We start from the raw sequence: 13772 nt of genomic DNA, 5'->3' as shown, positions 1-13772 counted from the left end.
ACAACTTAGATTTCCCCTCCCAAAACTGATATGTACTGTCTTTGTTGAATATGTCCATCGATTAAAACTGAACTTGATAAAAGTAGGCATAAAAAGACACCAAGAACAATAAGATCAGAGGAAGAAATGTATCTTTCCAGACTTCCACTGCCAACACTACCTGCTGCTTAACTGCTGAGTTAAGTAATTAAGTTAAGTAAGAACCTAAGAATGAAGGCCCCAAACCTGCTCCAGCTCACTCAGTAAAACCGGCTTCTGCCTCCTCTGAGTTATCAAGAGCAGCAGCTCTGCCTCGGTGGTTCCTGTGTGAGCATGTGTGATATGTTGAAATATCAACGGAGTCAGGAAATGTAACCTTACAGGAATAGCATCTTATCTGGACCTGGGGTGCGGGAATGGGGAAGAGTTGGCCACAACCAGCTATTCTCAGGGCTTATTTCTGTCTTTGATCTCAGAGTTCACTCCAAGAGTTGCTCAGGGGACTATATATGGTGTAGATGGAATCTAAGTCAGAAATGTACAAGGCAAGCTTCCTCCCCTCTATACTATCTCTCCAGCCGAACTTATTCAGGATTTTCAATTTACTTTACAAACTTCTGCCTATGCCAACATTATAGTCTTACTCAACATCGTTGCTCACTATGAAACCAATTTTATGGCAATGGAGTGATATGATACTCTGCGGTTCCATATTTCCTCCTATCTCCATGGTGCTGGGAATGGAATCCAGAGCTTCATATGTAACACAACAGTTTTACTACTGAGATACATCCTGGTGCTGGGGCTTATTGCTTCTATTGTGTACTACATCTTCCAAGAGTTCCTGTTCTTCTAAATTAAAACTCATTTACAGCACCAATTACAGTTTAATCTGTCCACCACTCAGGTAAATGATGTAACAAAAGCAGAAGATGAAGGTTATCACCAAGATCATATATTTGAAGAGAGATGCTGTAACTCATAAATTTGTAGGGCCAAATATCATATAAAATTTATTTTTAAGGAGATTTCCCAGAATGGGTTTCATAGAGCTATCTAGAAAGATGTATTCTGGTGAGTGAAAATGATACTCGCAAGTAATCATTGCTAATTCTTTTTTTTTTGGGGGGGGGGGGGTGGAGCACACCCAGCAGCACACAGAGGTTACTCCTGCCTCTGCACTCAGAAGTTGCTCCTGGCAGGCTCAGGGGATCATATCAGATGCTGTGGATCAAACCTGGGTTCGTCTCAGGTCAGCCACTTGCAAGTATGGTCATTGATATTTTTAATAAAATATAGTTTGTAAGTTAATATAAATATATGCCATTTGGAATTTCCTCTTCAACTTTATAGCCTTATATTACTGATATACACTTAGGATCAACTAACATGCCTAAAATGGGCCAAGAGAAACCAGTAAATTAAATTTTAAATGAAGGAAAGTATGTTTTCGTTAGGGAAAGTTCAAGGAATCACAATTGCATCCCAAAGTGGGTAGAAGAGAAAGGAATTTATTCACATGGACCAAGAGTTTGGGTAGCCCTGCCAACTCTCATCCTTGAACAAAGGGTCTGCTCTGTTTTGATGTCTCCAAAAGCAGAAGCAAGCAAGCAGTTTTACATACCGTATTTTCCGGCGTATAAGACTTTTGAAACAAAAAAAATCAACCAAAAATCGGAGGTCGGACCGCTTCTCTAACTCAGCCAATCCAAGCAGGCTTTTGATGCATGCAAATTAGACAATGTTCTGGACCCGAATCTACACTGTCAAAAGCCTACTCAGATCGGCCAGAGTCAGAGAGGAAGTCTATTACAGCATAACCTTTGAACCTTTGCTTGTTGTGATTGGCTCACTGTGGTACATACAGTTGCAGCACAGGATCATTCTGTCTTATACAGCAAATATAGGCCTAAACCTATGTTTTAACTGTAAAATTAGGGGGTCATCTTATACGCCCGGTTGTCTTATACGCCAGAAAATACATTAAATTAAATTTCAGTTAAAGCTAGTATGTCTTTGAAGAACAGAGGGTTTTTGCACAGAGCTAACTGTGTTTGCTTCAGCTGCTATACTCGAGTGATTCAGGCCTTGCTTGTGCTCAGAATTCTCCATCACCTTTCTTTACTCCCCTTTATGCGATAAATCTCTGCCAATTTTTCTCATAATCCCATATTTCTATCAATTTCCCACATACTCTAAGGAAAGAAAAGAGTAATTCACTCAAAACCAGGAAATACTCTGGGAGTATGCAATCAAGTAAATTCTGATTCAATTTATTCATACAAATTATTAATATAAGAACGTCATTTGACAATGCTATACAAATGAAAATACTATACAAATTCTGATGTCAGAATCAGTAAAATATGTACAGTACTGATGTTGAAGCAGAACACAATGTAAGTATTAGAGATGATTTTGGAGTGCTTCCAAGTCACTGGTACACCTCCCTAGCGTGACACATTTCATAAATTCTAATGTTTAAAGTAAGAAGACAGGCTAGAGTGATAGTATAGCAGGCAAGGTCTTTGACTTGCACGTGGCCAATTTGGGTTACTTTTCTGGAATCCCATATGCTCCCTTCAACCTGAACCTACCAGCAGTGATTTTTAAGTGCAGAGCCAGGAGTAACTCCTGAGCACTGCCAGTAATGGCCCCCAAACAAACAAACAAACAAAAAACCCATCACCCCCTAACAACAACAAAAACAAAGAGGAACAAATAACCAAGTAAATAATAAAAAAAAATCTGTCTGATCGTCACATAATTCTTCTATGCTTGAATTATTTTAATGGAGTTTTATTGCACTTCTTGCTTCCCTTCCTGATCTCTACCTTCTCAAGGAACTGAAAAGAGAAAGAGAAAACTTTCATTATATTGACAAGCAAACGTACTATCCATAGTCCTGCTCACCATTTCTAGTATACCCCAAATCACAATCTTATACTCTGTCATACCCAATATTTCATGTGGATAATTAGACCACAATCTATGATGGACTTTGGAATGGGGGAAGTAGTAAAGCCACAAAATACCTACATCTGAGCTACACTGCTCTGGGTCCAGCCGACGCCAGTTCAACATAGCCTCATAAATCTCATCTCTGCTCGTAAAAACCTAGAACTCATCTGTGTGGGGATGAAATAAAGCTGGGGCGATGATGTATAAAGTGAAAAATCTAGTTGCATGTTCCAGAATACACATGTAAATACATAGAATTATGTAATAGATATAAGTTGTATAGACACAGAAGACAGAGAATGTGGACATAAAAATAAAATCAGTGTCCAAGTAAAAATGTTTGTAAGTAATGATAGTGATGGACTGGGGCAATAAATAGTACAGAGAATAGGGCACTTGCTTTGAATGTGGCTGGCCCGAGTTCAATCCTTGGCAACCCATATGGTCCCAGAGCATTACCATGAGTAATTCTTGAATAAAAAGCCTAGTCATCATGAGCATTTCTGAGTGTGGCACAAAACAAAACAAAGTAATCATAGGATGTGTGCATACCACTTACTATAATAGATTTGCTTCTGTCTCTCAGCCAAAATATCACTGATAAAATAGATGCTATAGGAGATACAGATGGCTCAGCTGTAACCAGGAAGGACTTCAATTCTTTTAGGCAAAGCTGCACCAAAAATATAGCCATTATGTGAGGCTTGCTGGCATGTCCCCCAAAGTTAGCTAAATTATCATTAAAATAATAGATCAAAACAACAGAAAATATTTTAGTTAATTCATCTGGGAGGATATGCCATATCTAATGGTGCACAGATACTATTTCTGACTTTGCTCAGAAGTGACCCTCACAGTGCTCAAGAAACCAGATGTCATGCTAAGAATTTAAACCATGGTTACAGTTGATGTTTTTTTGTTTTGTTTTGGTTTGGTTTGTTTTTTTGGGGGGGGGGTTTTGGGGTCACACCCTGCCGCGCTCAGGGGTTACTCCTGGCTCTATGCTCAGAAGTTGCTCCTGGCAGGCACGGGGGACCATATGGGACACCAGGATTCGAAACAACCACCTTAGGTCCTGGATCGGTTGCTTGCAAGGCAAACTCTGCTGTGCTATCTCTCGGGCCCCAAAGTTAATGTTTTTATATGCAAATAAAGTAATTTACATTTAGTTTTATGTCTCTGCCTTCATAAAATTGCCTTTTTGGAGGTTTCGTTCTATACCTCGAAGTATTCTGGTGTTACTTCAGATTAGATCTTGGGAGAACATATGGTTCTAGTGATCAAATTTAAGTCTCTTTATGTAAAATATGTGTTCCAGCCCTTTGAGGCATATACAGATCTTCCCTCACCTACCACCAAAATTTTGAGTGTTTTGCCACAGGGCCAGATATGTGGTAAAGTATATATAAAAATATTAAAGTACATTTAAGGCATAGATTTAGTTCTCAGCATCAGATGCCCCCTAGCATGGCTATTTTGGTTCCCACAACAACTAAAGGAAAAATTGTTTTGCTGGGGGCCAAAGCGGTGGTGCAAGGGGTAAGGCATTCTATGTGGTCCCCCAAGCCAGAAGCGATTTCTGAGCACATAGCCAGGAGTAACCCCTGGGCATCACCAGGTGTGGCCCAAGAGCCAAAAAACAAACAAACATTGTTTTGCCTTATATAATACTGGGGAAAGTGCTCAGAGGACTGGAGCACATGTTTTGCATAATGAAGTAAGGGTCCCATCCTTAATACCACATGGTCCCCTAAGCACCAGGCTGGGAGTAGGTACAAACAATCAAATGTAAGATGAACTATGAGATTTATAAAGCAGGAGCAAATGATATGTATATACCTCATGTTGTCAGAGAATACACACATGTAGACATATACACAAATATCGCATAACTATTTGTGCTTAAAATTTTTACATATATACAGGGGAGAAAGTCCAGCAAGTAGGATGTTTCAACTGCATGTAGTCAACTCAGATTTGATCCCTGGCACTCCATATAGTCCTCTTACTCTGCCAGGAGTAATCCCTGAGTGTAGGGCCAGTAATAAGCCCTAAGAACTGCTAAATATGCCCCTCCCAAAAGAATATTTACATACATCCAGTCAATTTATAATATATAATCATATGCATAGTTGTGATTACATAAAGATATCTAAATATGGGTTAGCTCAACAGTTTGAGTATATTCAAAGCACACTTAGTACTCTGAAAGATTAGTTCAATCTGGTTACTCTGTAGTTCACTGAGTTCTGTTGGAAGTGAACCCCAAACACAGAGCCACGATTAGTCCCCAAACATCAACCAGTATGGTCCAAAATATAGAGAGATAAAATATATAATGTATAAGACATACTAATATTGTATATATTATCCATCTAAATATACTCACATGACCCTTATATAGATGATATATATAGATGAATGCATATAAACATATTAAATACATCTAGCAGGTCTATGGTTGATGTTCAGAACTAATGGAAATGTTTTATTCCAGTTCTGTAATAAAGTCTTTAGATCCCACCTTGACACATTTACTAGATTTTCCTTACTTTGTCTGATTTAACTTTCAACCAGTATTGACTTAAGGATATGCTTTTGTTAGGTCTATCGCTGTTGGGAAAAAAAAATTCAATGCCTCCTCTCTCCCCCAACCTAGACTCTATCTAAAAGCAAAATATTCTTTTGAAATATTTTATGAGCCAAACTAGCATCAACAAGGAATTGCCATTAATAAAGATATTAAAAACTTGGGGGATATTAGTACTTCAGTTCCAAGAACAGCTGACTATCTTGTCTCTATGGCCTCCTAAGATCCCCAACATAGAAACATCAAGAAATCAGACAATAGGGACTGCTTTTAGCTGTCACGTATGTCCCAGCCCTATTTGTTTTCTGCCATGAGGCCAGGACTAGTAAGTTTCATAATCATAGCTGTGGTTGCCAGCCCCTCAGGTCACCCATGTTCCTGGTTATCTTCCAAACCCACTACTCCATAAAAGAGGCAGGTTTGACTACATAAAAAAAGAGGAAACCAGAAGGAGAAAAAGAGAAAAAAGGAGCAGGAAGTACTTGTGGGGTCCCCTAGGAAGAGAATTTTTGTCCTCACCTAATTGTACATGAGACTCACTCCATAGCACAGCCACCAAAAGGTGCTCCTAGCTCCATGAGTCTTCAGCCAAGCCACTACTCTCTGTCCTTTGATGAAATCATTTTAGTAACAAAATCTAAAGGGCATATGCCCTGCACATTGATTATTTGTAACTTCATTGTTTTCTGTTTGTTTACCTAGTGGGTTTTGTTTTGGGGATTACAATGTGCAGTTTGGGGAATTATACCTGACTCAGTGTTAGGGGATGCTGCCAGTGGTGCTTGGGAGCACTCTGAGATGCAGGGGATGAAGCCTGGACCTCCAGCATGTAGTGTATGTGTTAACCCTTTGATTTATGTCTCCAGTCCAATCCCTTTGATCCTATGAAGGCCAAACCCTGAGTACAGAAACTAGATAGGGAGATATAAAATAGGGAGAATAAAAATGGTAAAATGCCTAAAATTCTATTATGATTGTCATTTTTAAAGAAAACATACCATTTCCCCCTGGATCAATGCCTAGCATGTGTTGATCAAAGTCATACTTTCAGGGTGCTGAGTTCTTCCCATCAAAAACCATGATCCCTAAGCAATTCTCTCAGAAATGACAGTTCCCTTACCTTTGGCATCCTGAAGCCCCTGCTTTGAATGAACTCCTTAAAAGCAACTGTTCCATGGAGGTCTCCAAGCAACTTCTCCTGAAAGTAGTTCAGAACAAGAAAAGGTCAGCTTTCAGAAGCTCCATTTCACACATACCAAGTCTTTTTTTAAAAAGGCTTTTATGCTTATAAAGTTCCTTATATTATGGGGTTTTCGTTTGTTTGGGGCCCACACCTGGTTGTGCTTAGGGCTGACAGGATTTGGAGAACCCTATGAGGTGCTGGGATCAAACCTGGTGCAGCAGTATGCAAGACAGGTCCCCTACCCACTGTACTATTACTCCAGCTTCAAGCAGATCCTTGGTTTTAGCCCTACTTTGCAACCTATAGGGAGAACTAGAGATTGAATCATTGGTAGCCAATTAGTTGATCAATCATGTCTATTTCTACTTTATGAAACCTCTACTTAAAAAAAAAAAAAAGGTACCAAAAGACAGAACTTGGAGAGCTTTCGGTGGGTGAATGTGTGGTGAGTCAGAAGATTGCAGTACCTAGAGAGCTCACCAGTCCTCCACATCTCTCTTCCCTCACCCCTCCATCTCTGCTAGCCCCTTTTCCTGAGTGATTGTTGTTGTTGTTTTTAAATTAGTTTATTTTGTAGAAGTTGTTAGCACACCTGAAATGCTCAGAGGTCATTCCTTGCTTACTCTTGACAGCACTTCATACAAGTGATTAAGCTAGTGTTAGCAGCATGCAAGGCAAGTGTCTTAGCTCCTGTACTATCTTTTGGGCTCTGGGTTTAATTTTAGAAATTAAAAATAATTTAAAGATGTTACTGATCCTACCCTTATCAATAATTGTGCCCTACCCTAGGATGTGACCTGGTAATAGTATATTGGATTATTTCTTACTTGGCATTCTGCTCCCACCCTAGGGTGTATCTGATTCTTGTCTATAAAAACAAGGGTCTGTGGAAGGCTGGGGCTTTGGGTAGAGTACAATCATTGATTAGGGTAGGATCAGTAACATCAAAATAATTAAAAATATTTTAAAAATCGATAAATAAACGAGATCACTAGTAGTAAGCCAGACAAAGAGGGGTCCACCTACTCTAGCAGCCCGGGGGGTGATGGTGGGGTATATGGGTTGTAGAAAGGGAACTGGAATGGGGGAGGACATAGTTGGTGATGAGTATTCCCTGATTCAATGTTAATATGTACCTAAAACACTACTGTGAAAGATATGTAAGCCATTATGGAAAAAAATATGTTTTTAATCAGAAACTTTCTTTGACTTACATGTATTATTAGTATATCAATTATATTATATGTTATGTTATGTCACTATATTATGTTATGTTAGCTTACCTCATTATGTTAATCAATTTTGTCTCTTGAATAAATTCTTACAATAAAAAAAACCATAAAAATATTTTTAAAATCATTTAAAATAGAATAAAAGTGTAAAATCTGTACATTTTTTAGGGCAATGAGTCTCCTAGAATATTATCTCTCTGTATATATAATATACATTATATATTATGTTTTATATATGTATATATGTATATATATATATATATATATATATAACAGTTTGGGACTGGCAAGGTGGCACTAGAGGTAAGGTGCAAGCACTAGCCAAGGAAGGACCGCAGTTCTATCCCCCGGCGTCCCAGATGGTCCCCCCAAGCTAGGGGAGATTTCTGAGCACTTAGCCAGGAGCAACCCCTGAGCATCAAACGGGTGTGGCCCGAAAAATCAAAACAAAAAATGTAAAAAATGTAACAGTTGAACTTGCAGACTCGGGGCCAGGGAGATAGCACAGCGGTGTTTGCCTTGCAAACAGCCGATCCAGGACCTAAGGTGTTTGGTTCGAATCCCAGCGTCCCATATGGTCCCCATGCCTGCCAGGAGCTATTTCTGAGCAGATAGCCAGGAATAACTTCTGAACACAGCCGGGTGTGACCCCCCCTCAAAAAAACAAAAAACAAAAAACTTGCAGACTCATGGGAGTCAAAGAGATCTATCACATTGGATAGGAACTTGCCTTGCATGTTTCGATAGTTTCTATCCCCAGCAATCCATATGTCTCCCCTGAGTGATAGTTTTTTAAAATGACCAGCAATTTAGTATGAAAAATGTTTACCTTGAGAATAAGTCAAAATAAAGAATGATATATTGGAAACCCCAATTTATAGTCCTTTCATCTAGACAAAGTGAGATGTGGTAGCGGAGGCAGATTGTTGAGCTGAGGCCTTTATGAGCTGCAAAATTATCCCAGATACAGTGTCAAAATTGAGTTAAACTGTGGGACACTTAAGCTGATATGTGGAGAATCAAGGAATTGCTTGGCGTGGAGACTTTGGTGGCCAGATTGAAAGTAGTGGAGAGAGCAACAGAATTTTCCCCACTCAATCTTATAGCCACAGTGCGTAGGTCTAAATGCCAAAGGCAGTGACAGCAGAAAGAACTCGATGTAGTTCCAAAACCTTTGGTTTTAAAATGTAAAAATGTTTTTACATTTACTTATTTCAATGTAGAAATTGAATCATACATTGATAAAACTATAATTCCTTAATGTCAGTTTCATCTTCCAAGAATAAAAGTCATGTGTTCCTAACTATACAGTCATGTCCAGCTGAACAGTGACTTACCAGACCACTTCACCTGTATCTTATGAATGAGAATGCCATAGCCAGGTGGCACTATCAAAAGTAAACAGGGAAACTCAATTTTCAGGGACTACAAAAATATGAAATAATTATAGATCATTATAGAAAAAGTCCATTGTTTTTATCTTTCTTGTGCATAAACTACTCAAAAATCTTATATTGTCATATTTATCTCAACAGTATTCCAAAATGTAAATATTGCTTATTTTTTATAAACTGTAGTCATTTTAGCAAACATTTGAGGAAAGATATTACTACTACTACTAATTATTATTATTGTACTAACTATATATTATACTATATTATATAATCTATAAATTAATATATATGTATACACATTCATATATATTATATATAATATGTAAATTAATATATAATATATACTATAAGGTAATATATTATATTAGTATACTATTAATAATAATTCAGTGCTATATTCAGGACTTACTCTAGACTTTGTGTTTAGGGTCAGACCTGGCTTTGTTCTGAAAACTATGTTGAGAGATTCTGACTGGTGTTGGCCCATGCAAGGCAAGCATCTTAACGCCTTTATTGTATTGGCCCCTGGCACATTTTAAACAGCTTTCACCATTGAAATAATCTCTCTCACTTTTTTTTTTTTAGGAAAGGATTTTGTGTGTGTGTGTGTGTGTGTGTGTGTGTGTGTGTTTTGTTGTTGCTATTGTTGTTTGGTTTTGGCGCCACACCCGTTTGATGCTCAGGGGTCACTCCTGGCTATGCACTCAAAAATCACTCCTGGCTTGGGGACCATATGGGTCACCTGGGAATAGCCTAGTCTATTCTGGGCTGGCACATGCAAGCCAGATGCCTTATGGCCTGTGCCACTGCTCCAGCCCCAATTTCATTTTGTTTTAGTTTTAGGGTCACATTTGGCAATGCACAGGGTTAGCATCATGACTGGGGGTCATTTAGTGTCAGGGATTGAATTAAACCAGGCCTCCTGTATACAAAGTATGTACTGAATACTTTGAGTCATATACTATGACCCTCCAATAAAGTACCTTTTCTTTGACTTAGTGTTTTACTTAAAAATTATGTTATTACAGAACTGTGATTACAAAATTATTGGTAGATTTTAGGCATATAATATTTTAGTACCAATTTACCACAATGTCAACTTCCATGTACCAGTGTTCACATATACACACACACACACAGACATACACACACACACAGACACACATACACACACACACACACACACACACACCTGTGCACACCACCACCACCACCACCATCAGCCTTGTGAGCAGGCACATTTTACAGTTTGGTGGTTGTAGTTTAGGTTTCACATTTCCAGTACTGCTAAGATTTAGTCTGAAACTTGCTTTCAGCAATAAAAAAAGGGAAAAAAATCTGTTAAACATTATTTACAATATTATGAGATCTTTATACAAGGATCTTATTATGCTTCTAGGTTTGTGTGATGCCTCACTTGTATAATTCATAACCTGTTCCAGAAATGATATCAATATCTACCATTTTTGTCTCAGATTTTCCATCTAAAGGAGGCAATGGGTGAGGTATTCCTGAGTGAATGAGTAACTATATTAGTAAAGCACCAAAGCACCAACGTATTTCCACGTCATTAACAGGGAGGAGTTTGGGATCTGTTTAAAGTGAAGAGGGTCACAAATATTCTCACCAGAGTCCCATGCAAATGTTGTGTCAATATTTCCCAATGTCCAGGACAGTGATGAGTGTCTTCTTGGTACTAAATATTTGTACACAAGCAATGGGCAAGCACAGAGTTTATTTGCAATAAAACCAGAGCACCTCCTTGTTATGTGGATCTGGAACTTTGGAATATCAAACTATGTTTATTATTAACCTATGTCCCCTTTTTCTCAGACAGATGCTGCTTTGCTGAAAGGTGCAAATAGGTTATCTATATAAAGTTTAAATTATTTTAAATCCATTGCTGATTTGGGGGTAGGGTTTATGTGGTATTTTTATTCTAAAGTTTTTAAGAATTCCAAAATTTACAATTTACATGCCTACCAACAATATTTGAAGGTGTTTTTTACCCAAAATTTTATTGCTAGCTTTTTAAAAAAATTCACTTTACTTGTAGTTATTCAAATAACTATGATGTTATATTCATTTAAGCATTACAAACTTTGAAGAACAATTTTTCCATAGAATAGATGATTTCAAGAATGATGGATATGTAATGATGGGGCTGCAGTGGTCACACTAGAGGTAAGGCGTTGTCTGCCTTGCAAGCGCTAGCCTAGGACAGACCACGGTTTGATCCTCCAGCGTCCTATAAGGTCCCCCAAGCCAGGAACAATTTCTGAGTGCATAACCAGGAATAACTCCTGAGTGTCAAACAGGTGTGCCCCCCCAAAAAAGAAAGAATGGTGGGTATGTAATGAATGTTTACAGACATTCTATTTATGACACATCTCCCCATCTCCCATATAATGATGTCATTTTCACATTGCTGAATTCAGTATGCAAGGTATAAGACTCATTATCCCAAATATTAAAGATCCTAACTTCAATATAAAGTAGCAGGTGATACTGTGATAACACTAAAAATAAAGTCTTGGCATACCTCTTTCTGAAGTTCTTTCTTAACATTCTCATCTTGAGCTTTTCGTAAGACCTTGAGGTCAATCAAAGATTCATCTGCTCTATGCTTTCTCCACAATTTGGTGTTCAGATACCATGCTCCATAGTTCATCTTTATCCACTTTGATTTACAAATATTCTATAAGAAAGAACATAATTCAACATACTATTTCACTATTTGTTCACTTTTACAAAACTATTATTTATCTTAGAAGATAGTAACAAAGCTGGGAAAGATAATACAGCAGAGCAGGTAAAGTACTTGCCGTGTATAAACCCAACCTTTACAATTCCTAGCACTACAAATTATTCCCTGAACCCTGCCAGGAAAATTTCTGAGCCAGAGTCAACCGTGGCTCCAAAATCCAATCCCCGACAAGAACAAATTAGCATTTATTTTGAATTTATAGTTGATCTTATCTATTGCTTGCTGGTAGCAGACTGCATGGATCTTCAATATTAGGCTATAAGTCAGCATGATGTTCTTGATGATTTTGATGCACTAATGAGAAATGAATATGTACTCTTCCAATTAAAGAAGAAGTGTTTAAGGAAACCCTTCAAATAGAGGCATAATACCAGGTAGAAAAGTGTTTTGAACTTTTGCAGACTGAACCTCTGCCTACTAGGCAATAGTTCAATTTTGGTAACAATCACCATGACTTATATAGCAGTAGTGTTTGTGCAACAATTTTTAAGTAGATGTCATTGAGTCACAAATGCATATGACAGTGATTTAAGCCTCAACTGTGATGAACAAAATCTGACTGTCCAGCCTCAGTTTACATTTTATCCTTTAGGAAGATAAGAAAAATGCAAAAATTTAAAGCTGATAATAGTGATGGAATGCAAAGTTTTCATTAACCTTAAGCAACAGAGTTAAGAATGAAAAAGCATCATCTATGTTAAATTGGCCAGTCATCTGAAAAGGACAAAGGTAACATGTCCAAAATATTGGAAATATTATCGAAGATTATGTGTAAAAAGACTTAAAGATCTTAGTGATCTAAAAGATCTAAAAGACTTAGTGATCTTTAAACAACACCCTGGTTTGGGGCACTCACACCTTTACCACTCCCAAAATTGAAAATCCAGGCACCAAAAAAAAAAAAAAGATGGCTAATCCAGTCTTGGCTGCTGCCTCTGCAGAATTTCCTCAAAGTGGGGCAGGAGAAAATTCCCCTTCTGCAGGAACTGCAGCAGCTGAGCCCCACTCCCTACACCCTCCAAGAGAAATGGCTTAGCCCAGCAAATGAAATAAAATAACATGAGCAGCTAAATTCTCTCAAGTTAAGTCAGACTACAGAGTTGTAACTCTGTAAGTTTTCCTTCTGAAATAGGATTGGGCCAAACCACCTTGCACCCACCCTGCTACCAAAAAAAAAAAAAAAGCCAACCCAGCAGCTCAGCCCACTGCCTCAATCTTCCAAGGAGAAAAATGTCCTGGTTCATTCACCAAGCTCCAAAAGAAATAATGGTCACTTATACTTCTCAGGTAGTCCAATCCCTGGCTGATACTTCTGTGGCATTTTGTGGCATTCTCAGAATGGAGCAGGAAGGGGTCGATTTCCCTTTCTGCATGAGCCACAGGAGCCCTATACCAACTCCTACACCCTCTGACAGAAAATAGCCCTGCTCCTTATCAAACTTCCAACCACCAAATTTGTTTAATATTTATAAATCCTAAACACCTCAATGTCTTATAGTACTGTCAGCCTAGTAGTATCATAAGAAATCTGCTGGGAAAGTTACATACCAAGCTCCGTGAGCCTAAACAGTAATACAAAAGGCTCAATTGCACCCTGTAAACACTGACTTTATTCACAAGGTGAAGAGATATAACAATAATTTCAAATAGACCTGTATTAATCTAA

At 38.1% G+C, this 13772-nt stretch overlaps 2 protein-coding genes across 2 annotated transcripts in view; one reads left to right on the top strand and one right to left on the bottom strand.

The window, feature by feature from the left end:
* Nucleotides 1–13772, top strand: part of SCARB2 (scavenger receptor class B member 2) — a 146911-nt gene that overhangs the window by 18312 nt on the left and 114827 nt on the right. The gene's annotated exons all lie outside the window — the stretch shown is intronic.
* Nucleotides 2735–13772, bottom strand: part of FAM47E (family with sequence similarity 47 member E) — a 32001-nt gene continuing 20963 nt past the window's right edge. Inside the window, exons 5-7 of the mRNA XM_049789875.1 lie at nucleotides 11882–12037; nucleotides 6651–6728; nucleotides 2735–2825 (exon numbers count right to left, since the gene is read on the bottom strand). Of these exons, the coding sequence (XP_049645832.1) occupies nucleotides 2763–2825; nucleotides 6651–6728; nucleotides 11882–12037 (297 nt within the window). The 3' untranslated portion in view covers nucleotides 2735–2762. The remainder of the gene's footprint in view (nucleotides 2826–6650; nucleotides 6729–11881; nucleotides 12038–13772) is intronic.

The sequence above is a fragment of the Suncus etruscus genome, chromosome 16 (genome assembly GCF_024139225.1).
Source record: "Suncus etruscus isolate mSunEtr1 chromosome 16, mSunEtr1.pri.cur, whole genome shotgun sequence".
NCBI lineage: Eukaryota > Metazoa > Chordata > Mammalia > Eulipotyphla > Soricidae > Suncus > Suncus etruscus.
The sequence above is the reverse complement of the archived record's forward strand: the minus strand, read 5'-3'. Positions and strand labels throughout refer to the sequence as shown.